Source organism: Watersipora subatra, chromosome 1 (genome assembly GCF_963576615.1).
Source record: "Watersipora subatra chromosome 1, tzWatSuba1.1, whole genome shotgun sequence".
NCBI lineage: Eukaryota > Metazoa > Bryozoa > Gymnolaemata > Cheilostomatida > Watersiporidae > Watersipora > Watersipora subatra.
The window spans coordinates 7,663,634-7,681,316 of record NC_088708.1 but is presented as its reverse complement, the minus strand read 5'-3'; the positions used below and the strand labels follow the sequence as shown (position 1 = coordinate 7,681,316).

General features: G+C 36.0%; 1 protein-coding gene across 1 annotated transcript in view; it reads left to right on the top strand.

Moving 5' to 3' along the window:
• Nucleotides 1–308: 308 nt before the first annotated feature.
• LOC137400757 (cAMP-regulated D2 protein-like) overlaps nucleotides 309–17,683 on the top strand; it is a 39,666-nt gene continuing 22,291 nt past the window's right edge. The window contains exons 1-3 of the mRNA XM_068087097.1: nucleotides 309–444; nucleotides 6,031–6,226; nucleotides 9,779–9,961. Coding sequence (XP_067943198.1) covers nucleotides 6,131–6,226; nucleotides 9,779–9,961 — 279 coding nt within the window. The 5' untranslated portion in view covers nucleotides 309–444; nucleotides 6,031–6,130. The remainder of the gene's footprint in view (nucleotides 445–6,030; nucleotides 6,227–9,778; nucleotides 9,962–17,683) is intronic.

The following is a 17,683-nucleotide window of genomic DNA, read 5'->3' as shown; positions in this document are numbered from 1 at the left end:
GCTTACAATTTTGTGGTTTAAAACTGTATTTTGGGTCTTACAAATGCAGATTATTAGCTCTGCACAAAAACTAATTTTGGGATTTGAGTTGCTATACATTTTACAAGAAATATGTCATTGTCTTCTCTTGCATATTTTCTAAAAGAAACCTCACAGAAACAAGACTGCTGATGCTTATGGAGCAAACTTTTTTATGGAGCAAGAACAATTTCTTTCAACAATCTCAAATAAATGTACATGTATATTGATTTACGTCTATGACATTTCATGAATTTCCTCGATACATCGGCTGCAGTCACACCGGTTCTGAACTTTTGAACACAGCGATTACAACTACGGTACAATGGTCTTCGGTTAGGTGTCCGGAAAATACCCAACTGAGTGTCCTGTGTTAGCGCGCGTGATTTCGTGATTCCGCCGGACGCATAGGAAAACCTTACTGCGGTATGTTTAGCATGGCGGGACATTAACAATAATTTGATCAAGTTATTGGAGTATATATATATATTGTTTTAACGTCGAGGCAATTTTTATATGTATTTGAATTATATAACGTATATCAAGTTCCAACGAGGTTAGATTAGACGTGATGCAAATTGCATTTCTTGCCAAAAAGTTACTACATGCATGTATGTTTGACTAGCGATGTAATTTTTTTCTAGTTGAAGATTTGATGCATGATAATCATGGATAGCAATTTATTAAATCGAATCGCCTAAACGGGAATTTTATCAGTGACTGGCATAGCTAGCGTAAATACAACGACGTGTCACTTGTGCATGTTTTAGTGTATTTATACTACACTCATTACATTGATTGGTGTAACATCGCATCTCTTTTTTTCTCCTTAACAGTTATGGTAATATGACAGACTACAATAAGTACACGCACTATGTAGTAGTAGGTTACAAACTCCTTAATGCTCACTCTATAAAAACTATTTAGCTCAACTCTACAAGACTATGATGCTTTTACCGACTCAAGTGCTTCATGTAATTATGCCATATTGCCCAGTTGTCTTTCAGCGTACAGTTTGAAGCGTCTGTCAACGAGCGTCAGTTAGTGCAAAACTTTACTCGTTTACGTTTGATGGTTAGCTAGCCTTTCAGATCATTAGATATCTTAACTGATGTATCTCCACAAGTGTCCCCAACTCCGTCTAATTTGCAGTTTGGAAAAAATGGCATTCAGATGTGTCCAAAGTCATTTTTAATGAGTTTTAGTTATCTCCTATCTTCAGGTCATCCCATATCAACCAGTTCGTTTCTTTATGCTGCCTATATCTTAAATTGCTTTTAGGCTATTACATAGGCTTTTCTTTTTCAGGAGTTTTTTGTACTGTGACATTTTTAACATGGGGTTTGTGTTTTTTTGTACGTTTTTGACCAACTCTTACCATATCAATTAAAGACTACTAATGCTGATGTGTACTGACATCAAATAATTTCAAGTAAGGTGAGGTCAGAAGGTTGGTTTTAGCCAACATTGGTGAACTTTTAACTTTACGTGGTTTTACTACAACGCATTGAATAAAACTAATAACTACGAATTTGTCTGCCTGAGGAAATACATCTCACTTATAACTCCAAGAAGATTTAACCATGTGCTGTGGTGTGATAGATCTTTCCAATCTGTTGATGCCCCAATACAGTAATAGATTCTTATACTTGTGCATACAAAAAACTGCACTCAAGCTTAGTGAGTTAGGTTTTGCTATTAGAACGAATTTATTTTTACCTTCGCTTGCAAAAAAACGAAATTGCTTTTCTCAATATTTCAAAGCTCAGATTTTTCCTTATTTTGTTTAATTTTCTTGGCTGTCAAAATACTCTATTTTCCAAAATATTTTGTTATAGCCTTATAAAGACTAAGCTCTGTTTTGGCTATATAGCAGTGCAAATGTAATCTTTGATCCAAGGTGGCAGAGGAACTAGACAATTTAGTTGAAAATGTTACTCAAATTGGTAAATCTCTTGATGAGTTTCAACAAAAGACTTGTAGTTGATTTCATTGGTTAGTTATTAGATGGAGCAGTTATTAGATTCCGTTAGGAATATTGCAGGCTATTGAGGGTTTGTGCATTTTGTTGAAAGGCTTGATATTGTGGTTTTAAAATGGAGGCATGGAAAAGTGTGGAATAAAAGAATATTTGTTTGTTGCCAAAGAATTCCATTAACTTTAAATTTGATGCCTATCTGAGAAGAGTAGTAGGTTTTTCGGTTACATCTTTATAGTTTCTATTTGGTGTATTTGTCCTCGAAGAGAAAGTTTGGGGATCGAAAGACTAAATTTATTAAAGAGGCAGCTTTTCACTGAAGCACGGACTTTATAAGGTAAATAAAGTTTTAAAAATTTAAGAAGTCTCCCTTTAATAAATCCCCTGATAAGAAAGAAGCAAATGCTGCTCACTTACAAAGAGGAGAGTGTCTCTAGTTATTGCCTTGTCATACACATCACACACCGCATCAAATTACTTCTATCTCCTGACTTATTAAAATTATCTCTCATTCATTGAGGAAGGTTAATCTTCTTTCTTGAGTATATATTGATTTTATTTAGTCAAAACTTAGACTTGTTTGTTTAACCAATAGATAGATTATTAACTATGGATGAATTTAAAACTGAAGTTTAATTTTTTTTCTTGGATTGCATGTTTTTGAAATCAAAGATTGAATACAAAAATAAAGAAACATGGCCCATACTCAACAAAATGGAAGAACCATCTTAGATTGCTTGTCCTATTTTTCCTCTCAAAATTATAATGCAGATTGACAAACATCAAAGCTTTACAGCTAAAGACAACCACTTCATTAGGAATCATATCCCATTAAAAGACTTTCTAATGGTAATGGTTTGTGGCAAAAACCCAAAGTCCTCAGCTGCTCCCTTTTTATAAATAATGATCAAGCTTTAGATAAAACTGATAATACTGGCAATGAATTTTAATGTTTCATTTAATCCACTAGCTCTTTAACAAGACGAAATTTCAGCAAGATGAAATCGCATGTTTTAACACTAGTCACTGGTCTACCATTGTTGCGAGCCTATGATATTCATAGAAGGGTTAAACTAGAACTACGCATATTTAGATTACACTGATCAGCATAACGATTTTTTTGTAATTTAGCTGGCAAATGGACGGTGAGCTGGACTAAAAACAAAATCACTTGCGAATCTCCTGCCAACAAAAAAATTTCAAGAATGTGTCACTAAACCAATATGCCAAAAATTTAAGAGCTTGCAGTATATTATGTAAATCGCACATTGTTAAAAAATGTGCGATGTAAGTAGAAAAGTTGAACACTTATTAGCTACATTTTTCAAGCAAAATCGAAACTATTATAAACTGCTATATATTAAACCTAGACAAAGACTGGATGAGTGCAACATGACAGTAAAATAATTCATCACAAATAATTTTTGAACTCTATTAAGCGTACCCAGAGGTTTTTTGAAAAGTTCAAGCTCATGTGACTACTACGGATTGAGGTACACTGATAAAAAACAATCCGCTAACTACATTTAAAGAGTGATGTGATAAGAAAGGCTCAAGAACACTCATCCAACAGCTTGGTGATGGTAGACATTGTTTGATCTGCCAGGTTTTACGAATGAAATTAAGCACATTGTACCAGATTTCTGTAATTGTCAACTGTAGCTTTCAAGCTGCAGAGTTGATGAGGTATTTTGGAAAGGTTATTGCGACTTTCTTTGCACTGATATAAATTTTAGCTGTAAAAAAGATAACCAAGTAAACTCAATTATTTTTTATATAGGCTAGCAACAAACACCTTTATGAGATTGTGTTCTTTGTTTAATCAATAGGTGATGAAAAGTGCAGAAGGTATACAAAAAAAACCATAGAATGTTTGTCAAACTCTAGAATATTTGGAGTTCTGTCCTACATTACTCACCAGCATGACAGCTTTTATTACGCACCTTCTGCTGATACGAATAAGGAAAATGAGACCCTACAAATTGTAGTTACCGGTGAATTAGAAAGAGATGAAGTGGGTACAACGCTTTGCCTACAGAAAAGAGTTTACTGTTCAGAAAGAAGAAAGGCTTGCCGTTGGTGCGAGCAAAAGAATAACATATATATGTCAAAAGCATTGATGACCTATAAGCTACTAGATGATGAAGCATGTTTCGAGATTTATTGTTGAACCGTCAAATGGTTTACTAGTTTTGTCATTTGTATTTGCAAAGCAGCAGTGTGATCTCATCAACAAAGTTCAGATTCAAAATTGTGTGTCAAATATTTTGAATGACTTTTACTTTTAGTATTTTACTATTAATGTTTCATTTTTGCTCATGTGTGAGCAAATCATACCCCATTGAGGAATGAGGAGAATTTGTTTCTCAACATTTAATTAGTTTGTCTTTGCATAAACAATGTTTTGCCTGAGCTAAGATTGGTTGATCATGTAAACAACAATATATGCGTAACAGGATATTTGCGGGACACTAAATTCCAGAACGTTGGCATATGTATATACGTGTACATGTATATATGACCGAGGTAGTTTTGCCAAGTAGGAAGTTGCTCAGGTCGTACACATAGAGTCACCGTTAGTACAGATATAGAAGTACAACTGATTTGTCATTTGCTTTATTACTTGAAAACCTCTGGAAGCTATTCCCATGGCTGATACTCTGAAAGAAACACCCACCTGGATAGGCCCATACTTGGATATTGTACCCCCAATCACCTGGTTGGTCAATTTGAAATACACCCCCTAAACACTAGGAGTTCCCTAAAGGACGCCCAGGTTCCACGCCCCGCTAAACATCCAATATGATTCATGCATTAATAAAGCAGTAAAGAGCTACAAACAAAATTTATTTTATTTAAATACGTTTTTATTTCGGATTTTTCGTTTGTTTAGTATTGCAAAAACGATCGCTTTTTATTCTGAAAACGGCTTATCTTTTTGTTGTTAACAGAGACCAATATATTGTAGTTTACTATTGGTAAAAACTTGAACAAAAAAAGCAATTAGCTAACCATAAATCAATTTATAAAAACCGTTCATGTGGCGACATAATAGTCGCTCTGCCCACTAACGTCAGTGTAGCAAAACAACAAAATGTTGCCATGCCTGCAAAAGGGTTAATAAAACTGAGTCCAAACATCAACCATCAAATCATCATTTTCATTTACAAAGGAAAACATAATGAATATCAATGAAAGAAATATCATATCATTCATTCTGAGTATATTGCTAAAGGGTTGCTAAGATGATGCAGTGTCGACTGTCTCTTTTCCCTTACTTTCCCATCAGCAAGCAGCAGCAATCTGCATTAAAATGAAGACTGGAATTTCGGTGCAATTTCTTGGTATTATTTTGGCTGAATAAAATCTTAATGAGCATGGGCCCTTTTACTGGCTTGGTTGTGGAAACCCCCCCTAAAATAGCAAATTCACTGACAGTGCCCCATGGTCTGAAAACCCTCCTAAAACGTGATTTTGGGCCAAACCTAATGGGCCTTTTAGGGAGGAGTATCAGCCCTGGGAAGCCATTCGCATGTAATGCATGATTGACTCCTCTTATCATGGTGATATTGTATGATAACACTATATATGTCAACAAGCATAGCAGTAAAAACTATCCAATATTAACTTTAGGGTTGTTGTATTCACTATTTACCTCACCGTTCGATGTGTAATATGTAGCTCTGTAAAACTCCTTTACATGTAGCTAATTTACTGTGCTTGACATTATAGAACAACATAATTGTGCTATATGTCTGTATGGCCCGAATAAAGGGGTAAAGATATGGGACAAAGATTTATTATTATTTGACAATCTATTCACTTTTAGTAATATGAGTATTATCGGCTTATGGCACTAATTCCTCTGGTTGGCTCAAGCTTCTAAACTTGTAGTAGCTATAGATGAAGGTACTAACACATACTTGTCAGCTGTAGCGGGTACTAGTGCTTGCTATTCGCACCACTGAAGCATTGCACTGTCTTCTCTTATTGCTAATAGTTCTAGCCATGCTTGTAGTTGTGTTTTACTGCAGATGCTATGTTGGACAATTGAAGAGCTTCAGACATAAACGAAGCTAGTTTACATTCTAAAGCAGGCCCAACCTCTCCCCCAGTCTTTCCAACTCCAGTAAAATGTCAACGGACACAGAAGAACATGAGCCAATGCTAAATTCAGAGGCGGAGACAGCCTCTGATCCTCCTGTTGAGGTACAGCCACCGGAGTCGCAGGTAAACACAATTTGCTTTCTCCTAGCTCTACAATTAGCTCATCAGTTATTCTAGTGAGATGCGATTCATTGTTCTGTGAAAGATGATGAATTCATAATTTATTCTGTTTTACATGCAGTCTTGGGTTTTCAACGTTAGGCGAGGGTTGAATAATGGCGTTATAGTACATATCCCTGCACGAGCTGAAAAACTTGGGATAATCAACTTGATTGTCAAGTATTTTCAATGGCATGAAATTGTGTCATATTTATTATTACTGTATACTTTCATTATAATAAAAAGAAAGCATTTATAGCAAAACCATTAGTTATTTATTAGTATAGGAGTTAGGTAAGTTCAACAGTCTTGTTCTGGTATAGGCATGGCTACCGTAAAGTTTATTCGCAGGATTACAACCAATTTCTTCAGAGATTAGTGAAAGTTTAGAAGGGGATGGGTATTCTGGACCCTCTTGGCAATATGAAAATTGGCAACTGAAATGTAATTTATGTCCTAGCTAACTATTAGGCATGGAGCATTGTATTGCTACAAACAAGTCACTTTTAGGCTCTGGAATTCGAGTTACGGTCTCAGTAGGCATAGGTGCTGTCAAATATTTGTGGTATAGGTATAAGCGAGTAATGTACTCTTTCAAAGCATAGGCTGTACAAGAACTGGGAAAGCGCTTTTCAAAGAAATAAATGGCACAATGAACCAAGATAAATAGGCAGTCTTACACATACTGCATAACAGCCCCAATCTCTATTGTATATTCATTGAAGTGGCCATTGAAGGGATTCTCCGTCTAAATAATGGTCAAATTCATTTAAAGGCTCAAGCTAGGCACATTACATAGTGGACACTGTTTCAGTCTGCTCGTATCAGGTTGCAGGATATTCCTTCAGGAAGTTATGTTCACGTACATGCGGATAAACTTTCTTTGACTGTCTAGTCCAGACTACATATAAATAGCGGGTTAAGACTACATTTGCTTGGGGCAAGGTTATCGCAAAGACCAGTTTTTCAGAATATAACTTTTTTTTGCAGCGAGGACTTACTTTCACATTATCTAGATGGTTGGTACTATTTCAATAACAAACTAGACAACATAGAAACGGTGTGATTTAATATACCGAGTCATGGCACTTATTGAGAGCCGCTCACAGTTATACGTGTGGCATCTACTGGTAGTATTTTGCCTTCGAAACTGATGTGACACATTTTACAAAACCTCCTTATAAGGCAGACAGCTTAATCTTAATCAGGATTAATCGTTTCATGGAACATTCTTTAATCGTTTGGCATGCTTTCGCAGGAATAGTAGCGAAGGTCAATGACAAATGCTTATTGTTGTTGCTATAGTATATACTGAAGGTGGCTATGTTCTTAGCCAGCTAAAGGAACTCAATGCTAAGGGCACTTTGTCCAACGATTTTGTAGAATGTTGTTTCAGATTGAGATTTGCTTCATATGTCAAAGTCGTCCTATGTTATAGCAAATAATCCTATAAGCTCTCTGTTTTTCGTTAAATTTGTTTCACAGTACCAAAAACTAATGGTTAATCCTTCAGGCAGTAATTGCATAGTGTTTGTCTGTAGGTATTTCAGAATTATACCTGGTGTAAAGTGAAATATTTTCTTAAATTTTACATCGAACATTAAGACATGAGTCGAGGTCATCATAAATTGAATTTGGGCGGTTTATATTGAGTTAGTTTATCTCTTACATCTTACATGTAGTTTATCTCTTATATCTTACATGTAGTTTATCTCTTACACCTTACATGTAGTTTATCTCTTACATCTTACATGTAGTTTATCTCTTACACCTTACATGTAGTTTATCTCTTATACCTTACATGTAGTTTATATCTTACATGTAGTTTATCTCTTACATCTTACATGTAGTTTATCTCTTACATCTTACACTTAGTTTATCTCTTACATCTTACATGTAGTTTATCTCTTACATCTTACATGTAGTTTATCTCTTATACCTTACATGTAGTTTATCTCTTACACCTTACATGTAGTTTATCTCTTATACCTTACATGTAGTTTATCTCTTACACCTTACATGTAGTTTATCCCTTACACCTTACATGTAGTTTATCTCTTACATCTTACATGTAGTTTATCTCTTATACCTTACATGTAGTTTATCTCTTACATCTTACATGTAGTTTATCTCTTACATCTTACATGTAGTTTATCTCTTACATCTTACACTTAGTTTATCTCTTACATCTTACATGTAGTTTATCTCTTACATCTTACATGTAGTTTATCTCTTACATCTTACACTTAGTTTATCTCTTACATCTTACATGTTGTTTATCTCTTACATCTTACACGTAGTTTATCTCTTACATCTTACATGTAGTTTATCTCTTATACCTTACATGTAGTTTATCTCTTACACCTTACATGTAGTTTATCTCTTATACCTTACATGTAGTTTATCTCTTACACCTTACATGTAGTTTATCTCTTATACCTTACATGTAGTTTATCTCTTACACCTTACATGTAGTTTATCTCTTATACCTTACATGTAGTTTATCTCTTACATCTTGCATGTAGTTTATCTCTTACATCTTACATGTAGTTTATTTCTTATACCTTACATGTAGTTTATCTCTTACATCTTACATGTAGTTTATCTCTTATACCTTACATGTAGTTTATCTCTTACACCTTACATGTAGTTTATCTCTTATACCTTACATGTAGTTTATCTCTTACACCTTACATGTAGTTTATCTCTTACACCTTACATGTAGTTTATCTCTTACATCTTACACGTAGTTTATCTCTTATACCTTACATGTAGTTTATCTCTTACATCTTACACGTAGTTTATATCTTACATGTAGTTTATCTCTTACATCTTACATGTAGTTTATCTCTTACACCTTACATTTAGTTTATCTCTTATACCTTACATGTAGTTTATCTCTTACATCTTACATGTAGTTTATCTCTTACATCTTACATGTAGTTTATCTCTTACATCTTACATGTAGTTTATCTCTTACACCTTACATGTAGTTTATCTCTTACATCTTACACGTAGTTTATCTCTTACATCTTACACGTAGTTTATCTCTTACATCTTACACGTAGTTTATCTCTTACATCTTACACGTAGTTTATCTCTTACACCTTACATGTAGTTTATCCCTTACATCTTACACGTAGTTTATCTCTTACATCTTACACGTAGTTTATCTCTTACATCTTACACGTAGTTTATCTCTTAGACTCTTTCTTTTCCTTAATATACAGAAATCAGTTTAAAGTTTACTGACTTGCAACCCGTAGCATTTACAGTATGAATGATTTTACTGCTGTTTGTATAGACCATTTCTGTCATTTATGTGAGAAGTCGATTGTAAGAGCTTACTGATTTCCTGGATTGCCTGAGGTGTGGTATTTGCGGTGCCCTGAACAGTCCAAATTACAATGGTACCTATTTCTGCATAACAGCTTTCTTCCCATTGCCTGCTTACATAATTATGTCAATAATAGCCGATTAATGTCTAGCGGTGTTACTATTTTGATGGTTTGTTAGGCAGCACAAGAATGCTCTGTGGACGAGCCTCCCGTATCCACAGATGCAACGTCTGAAAGTGTTGAGGGTAGTCATAAAGGAGGTGACTCCAGCCCTCCCACAACAGTCAGAGGAGATCCTGCCTCCTCTCCAGTCTCCTCTCCAGTCTCCTCTCCAGTCTCCTCTCCAGCCTCAGGAGACAAGGTATACCTTGCAACTGTATCTGGGTCTGGTAAATGCTGCCATGTTTGACCCAGCACTTATGTCTCCTCGAGTATCCTGTTAGATATGAGAGCATTGCCTAATAAGTCTTCAGTCCACGGTTTACATCTGAAGGAGGGATAAAGTTAAAAACATTATTAGATTAATATAATAGTGCAACATCAACAATTATAATCAAATATTTAATATATTGTTATATAATAATGTGTTACATTACTATGATTACTCTGTTTTACATTACAGAAATCACAAAATTGATTCCAGTGTTAGTTCAGCATAGCCTAGTGACAAATATGTGCAAGACTATCATATCACTATGCATATTTAATCAGTTGAATACACTACTAAGACTACTATTAATAGACTACTAAGACTACTATTAATAGACTACTAAGACTACTATTAATAGACTACTAAGACTACTATTAATAGACTACTAAGACTACTATTCATAGACTACTAAGCTCAACACAAAAAATACTAAAAAACTGACACAAAAATGTGATATTACTCATCCACACGTATTCCAACACTTTGTGTGGGTGAATAATACTGATTTGTGATATCATCTTAGGTTTACACCATGGCCTTGATAGTACACATGACATAAGATGCTTGATCATCTTCATTCCAATTCTCTCCGCTTGGGTGAATACAACTAACTGGTTGACTCATGCCTGATTAAAATAATCTTACAATATATCATGTTAGTTAGGTTTTTCGCTAAAATTGGAATATGCCTCGTATGCACGCATTGCATACCTTCTACTCTATGTAGGATTTTGAGAGCAACCTTGCATTGAATTGACTCTAATTCATCAGTGTTATTCATTGATTCTACTATTCCTTGTTTATACAACCTTAAATTCTTTGTCAACGCTTCAGGTTTTCCTTGGAATGAGCTTATTTATTATCTTTTCTAAAGCTAGACACGTGTGGCTCCATGTTAGTATAAAATGGCACACAGGGGATCAACAGAACATATGTGAGATCATTTTAATCAATTGCCAGTACAATAAAGCCTGGTTCCCATATCGAATGCGAGACCCCACGGTAATCTCGCTCAGCAAAACACTTGCGGCGCTAGGCTCAGCTGCTAATTTTCACATATAGCTGCGTTACTGGTGATCGCATAAAAATGGCCGCTAGCCATGCCGGCTCGAGACTGCTGACCTTCACCTGTACAGTGTATTTTGGGGAGGTTTTGCCTGAACTCTTGGATTGATCGCCGGCAATTACTGGCGATATTCAGCAGTACTCGGCGCGTAGGTCCACATTTCACCGCTGATAGCCCTGCGGTGCTGTCCCCGGTGCTTGCGGCGCGTATGGGAACCAGGCTTGATATGTACTTGCAGTTGCTTTGACTCCTCAGAAATCATCAGCTTCTGCTCCGTAACTCCTTTAATGTGCTACTGAAAGTAATTGTAAACTTATTTACCATTTCCTACTAGTTTACTGTGTAAATCATAGTTTTTCCTCATAAACATTCTAGTTTCTTTGCAGTTAAGTGCTTTTTCAATAACATTTTTTCATTCTTTTTTTCTAGCTAATTAAAAAGTTAAATTATTCGCATCCTAATTCTATATTTTCAACTGTTTGGATATCTTGTCCATTTTTTATAGTTGGCCCTGGCACAGTAGCCAATGTTGTAGTATAGTGCATGGAGGTATGGGGGTGTTCTCTTGGTTTTCCTTCTCTGGTTTCATTGTATATCAGCAGGATGAACAGTTAACATAAACCTCTTTACAGGTAGATGCTATGGTAATTTTGCATGTCGACACACGAGTTTAATGCGTTCTGGGACTGAGCTCGTATGTCAATTTACTTGCACCTCGAGGCACTATTTCCTATATAAAACAACTTAGTAACAATTAATTTGTTACCACATTATGAAAAAACCACCTTAAAAAGCTATTACGGTGGAAAAAGTGTTTTTAATTGTTATAATTTAGTAACCTACACTAACAAAGTAACAAATGCCCATTTAGTTGTTATGATCTGCAATAAAGTGTAACATCACTATGTACCTTCGAGACAGGCTTTGTTGATAACGGCGGTCTGAGAAAGACATGAGAGCAACGCATTCGGTACTCTGAACTTTTGTGACCCTGCGTAATAAAAACTTTCAATTTAATTTTAATGAGTTTAGCTTACTAAATACACACTTGAAGCTAAGTTTTAATGTTTCAGTAAACTTACTTTAATTTTGTCGTCATATTCTTTTAGTATCTGTATCCGGTTATGCACTTTTGCCTCATGTTTACCATAACTTTTAATCAACCTGTTAAAAACTTTTCAAACTGATTTGAGGAGAAATACTGAGGGATGCTGTTCTCGAAAGCGGCCTCTTGCATACTTGGCCATATAGAATAGTGGCCATTGAAAACTGGCCCGTATGCTCGTATCTCAAAAATTACTCGTATCTCAAGGAAGAAACTAGCTAAAAAATCAGCTCATATCTCGAGTTTCTCGTATGTTGAAGCACTCGTATGTAAAGGTAAAACTACATCTATAAAGATATATGGAGGCTATAGCATTATTCTATAAACTTATTTGTGGAATCGCTTTGAGGGAACTGCAGTGAGTCTGCGGATATCATTTTTCTTAAACATCTTTTATCGTTTAATTATAGAGACAAAGTACTTTTTGGTAAATAGCTATATTGCTCTCTTGTTTTTATTAGTGAGAGTTCATTATGCTTGTGTATATATCTCCAAACTACAAAAAGTAGATGTAATTATTGTCATTTCAAGAAACTATGAACGAAGAAGAAATGTTACAATACTTACAACAGCGACATAAAAGTGACAGAACATGCAATATCTGCCTTCTACACACACACACACACACATATATATATATATATATATATATATATATATATATATATATATATACAGTCAAACATGGATAACTCGAACTTCACTGGACAGAGCGAAAGTGTTCGAGTTATCAGATCGTTCAAGTTATCAGAGCACTGTCACAAGTCCATTTATTTATTTATTAGTAGGTACATGTACATATACAAACTATAATATAAATCAAACGCTTAAATGGCTTGTTTTAAATTAAATGCTTCTAATGTAAAGTTTAAAACTTTTTTTTATCAAAAAGTATAGAGATTTTTCTATCACTTGAGATTGGTTTATTGTTTGAGGTGATGTTATTGCTAGGACGTTTTTTAGATTAAAATTGGCAAAACTTGATCGTTGTTGAAATGCTCAGAAAAAAAGACATCTTTTTCTTTTGAGTGTTTTAACCAAGATCAATTTTACCGATTTTTCTCTAAGTTTATCTGAAGGTTACCTCGCTTCTCTATATGCTTTTGGAAGGCTATCCCTAAACGGATGTTTGTTAAAAATCAAATTTCACCATACCTTTAGAAAAGTCGTTGACAAAATTTTTTTGCCGATTGTGGTAATAACGACGCCTATAAATTACGAAAAGTCGAGGTTTACTTCTATGGCTTGGAATAAAGTCATTTTCTAAAGCGATAACAACCGTCTCGGTAGCCGTTGGGCAAAAAACTGTTCGAGTTAACAGAGTTGAGGTCGCGTTATCTAAAGCAATTTATCATTATGTGGGAACGGACCGAAGAAACCGTTCGAGTTAACCATGTGTTCGAGCTATCCGAGGGCGAGTTATCCATGTTTGACTGTATATGTATATATACAGTCAAACATGGATAACTCGCCCTCGGATAGCTCGAACACATGGTTAACTCGAACGGTTTTTTTGGTCCGTTCCCACGTAATGATAAATTGCTTTAGATAACTCGACTTCAACTCTGTTAACTCGAACAGTTTTTTGCCGAACGGCTACCGAGATGGTTGTTATCGCTTTAGAAAATCACTTTATTCCAAGCCATAGAGGTAAACCTCGACTTTTCGTAATTTATAGGCGTCGTTATTACCACCATCAGCAAAACATTTTTGTCAATGACTTTTCTAAAGGTTTGGTGAAATTTGATTTTTAACAAACATCCGCTTAGCGGTGGTCCTTCGGAAGCAAGGAAAAGTGAGGTAACCTTCGCATAAACTTCAAGGAAAATCGGCAAAATTGATCTTGGTTAAAACGGTCAAAAGAAAAAGATGTCTTTTATTCTGAGCATTTTAACAACGATCAAGCTTTGCCAGTTTTAATCTAAAAAACGTCCTGGCAATAACATCACTTCAAACAACAAACCAATTTCAAGTGATAGAAAAATCTGTATACTATTTGATAGAAAAGTTTTAAACTTGACATTAGAAGCATTTAATTTGAAACAAGCAGTTGATGCTTTTGATTTATATTATAGTTTGTATATGTACATGTATCTACTAATAAATAAATAAATACATGGACTTGTGACAGTGCTCTGATAACTTAAACGCTCTGATAACTCGAACACTTTCGCTTGGTTCCGTGAAGTTCGAGTTATCCATGTTTGACTGTATATATAAAAATTGTTTCCTCACCCCGGTTAACCCGTATGGGTGGTAGTTTCTGCTCTAACTCGAGTCTCCTACCAGAGACCTGGGAGTTTGAGCACTCGCCTCAAGATCTTAGCTGCTCCCAATAGCGCACTTTTCTGCAACTCACCTGAGTTGATTGCTGTTGGTATTTGTGCAAGCCACATTTTATGCGCCGGTGTTATTGCGCCCAGTGCCCCAATGACTACTGGGATTACAGTTGTTCTTACATCCCAGCATTTTTCAATCTCTTCTCCAAGAGGGAGATACTTCTCTACCCTTTCTTTTTCTTTGCTGGCTATATTGTAGTCATTGGGTACTGCTATATCTATTATAGTAGCTCTCTTGTTCTCCTTGTCCACCACCACTATATCTGGTTGGTTTGCTAGGACATGCTTGTCAGTCCGGATGTAGAAGTCCCAGAGGATCTTAGCGCGATCATTTTCATTGACCTTACCAGGAGCTTTCCACCAGTGTTGTGGTTTATTAAAGCCATACTCGTCACATAGACTTCTATACACAACACCTGCGACATGATTATGCCGCTCAGTGTATGCGTTTCCTGCTAGCTGGTTGCATCCACTGATGATGTGTTGGATGGTCTCAGGTGCATCTTTGCACAGTCTGCATCTAGGATCGTCTCTAGTGTGATAGATTTTTGTTTGGAGTTGCCTTGTTGGGAGCACTTGCTTCTGGGCTGCCATGATTAGCGACTCTGTATTGGCCGTTAAGTTTCCTTTGTTCAGCCACATATATGTCTGGTGAAGATCGCCAACCTTAGATATTTGTCAGTGGTAAGCACCATGAAGAGGTTTCGTTTGCCAGTCGATTTCCTCATCATCAGGGCGAAGGCCCATTGTAAGAGCAGCCGATTGAAATTCGTCTAGCAACTTATCTGAAGTGGCCATGGAGGCTGCATAGGCTTTGATGCTTTGCTCTTCCGCTTTCACTGTCTGCTGTACACTTTTGAGTCTCTTACCGCCATCTTTCCTATCGAGATACAATCTAGTAGTATCAGATTTTGGGTGGAGTGCTCCATGCATGGTCAGCAGTTTACGAGTTGCTATATCTGTTTCCTTGATGGCTTCCTCAGTCCACTTTATTATGCCTGCTGGATATCTTATTACTGGCAGTGCGTAGGTATTTATTGCCATGACTTGGTTCTTGGCATTGAGCTGGCTCCGTAGGACCTGCCGAAAGCGTTTCTTGTATTCAGAAATGGCTTTGTGACATACCTCGGCTTCGTGGTTGATGTTGCTTTGCATAATCCCCACGTACTTGTACCCTTCTTCTATATCTTTGATGGTACCATTTGGCATTCTTAGGCCATCTGTGAGCATAGAATGGTCTTTCTTAAGAATTGGCCTTCCACATTTCTCAATACCGAAGGTCATTCCGATGTCCTTGCTGTATACCTGAGTGAGGTGTATTAGCGAATCAATGTCCCTTTCTTTGTTAGCGTACAGCTTGATGTCATCCATGTAGAAGAGGTGGTTTATCTTGGTGCCACTCTTAAACTGGTACCCATATTGAGTTTTCTCCAGCATATTGCTTAGAGGGTTTAGGCATATGCAGAAGAGCAGCGGTGATAAGGAGTCACCTTGATAGATGCCTTGCTTAATTTTTACACTTGCCAGCTTTTTGCCATTAGCCTCCAGTTCTGTCTTCCATTTGGTCATTGACATCTTGATGAATGCCACCAGAGCAGGGTGAACATTGTACATACTGAGGCACTCAAGTATCCAACTATGGGGAATTGAGTCATAGGCCTTTTTGTAGTCGATCCAAGCCATGGCAAGATTGGTATGCCTTCTCCTGCTGTCTTGACAGACCGTCTGATCCACCAGTAACTGATGCTTGGCTCCTCGGGTGTTGCACCCAATTCCTTTCTGAGCACTGGTCATATAGTGACTCCATATATATATATATATATTTATCCTGGTTGATTTTATCAAGCGAATGTAAGTAAAAGATGATATTAAAGTCAGTTGAAATAAAAAGAATAAATGATAAGAAATACTTGAGTACCAATCTGAGTGTGTTAATTGCAGAGTGAAGTAGGAACTCTAGTATATGTATAGTCACGCAACTAGTCACACATCATACTAGTCACACATCATACTAGTCACACAACTCACACAACATACTACTCACACATCATACTACTCACACAACATACTACTCACACATCATACTAGTCACACAACTCACATCATACTAGTCACACAACTCACACAACATACTTGTCACACAACATACTACTCACACAACGTACTACTCACACATCATACTAGCCACACAACTCACACATCATACTAGTCAGCAAAGCAGAATAATTGAAGGCCTGATGCTAGCCACTTAGGTTAAAATGATTAACTGCTCATAACTCGCACAAGTTTGCAATTATTCTTCTGACTTGTCTGTAGCCTAGGGAAGGAATTCTTGCTTATGATTGTGCTAATTTCTTTCAAATCATTCTGCCTTGAGAGCTAACACCAGACATGAGCAAATCTGACAGGATGAAACAACTTATTGAGACGTTGACATCAAAATCTATGTCAACGGTACAAATTATAATAAAATTTTGAAATGTATAAGGCTAACGGAAGTAGCCTCCCATGATAAAGGTCAGAGTTAGTGTTATTAAGCAATAAGCACAAGCATATCAGGTCCTAAATGATGTTATTCACAGTAGGCCACAGTACTGTATGCGCATCTTGAATACTTTGTACATGAAATGTTTGGTGTACTTTATATACAAACTGTTCAGTTACTACATATATATATATATCACAAGTTGCCACAGTATTTTTCTGAAGTAAAATATTTATAAATTGAAAATTCACTCCCGTAGTTTTTAAGTTTGTATTAAAGTTGAGCGGAGATGCACACTGGACAAAACACTTCATATAGGATTAGCTAAATAAATAGTAATTAAAATCTCATACAAAGATGATCTGCTTATGTAGTACTATGCTTCTTATCTCAGATCTATATTGAATATTGCAATTGTATCTAATCATATTGTATTAGAATTAATTATTCGGATATCTCCTTGGTAGGAGTTTCGGTTTCTCTGAAGAAGTACTTGTTATATAGTTCTACATTTTATTCTGTCAGAAAAGATCAGACACAACAATTTCTTGCCCATGGGCAATGGTTACGTCTGATTACATCTGTGACATTTACGCCATAAAGTCTTTAAACCAAAGCAAACCACTTGCAGGGGTATAATTTATTTTTTAAAGATTGA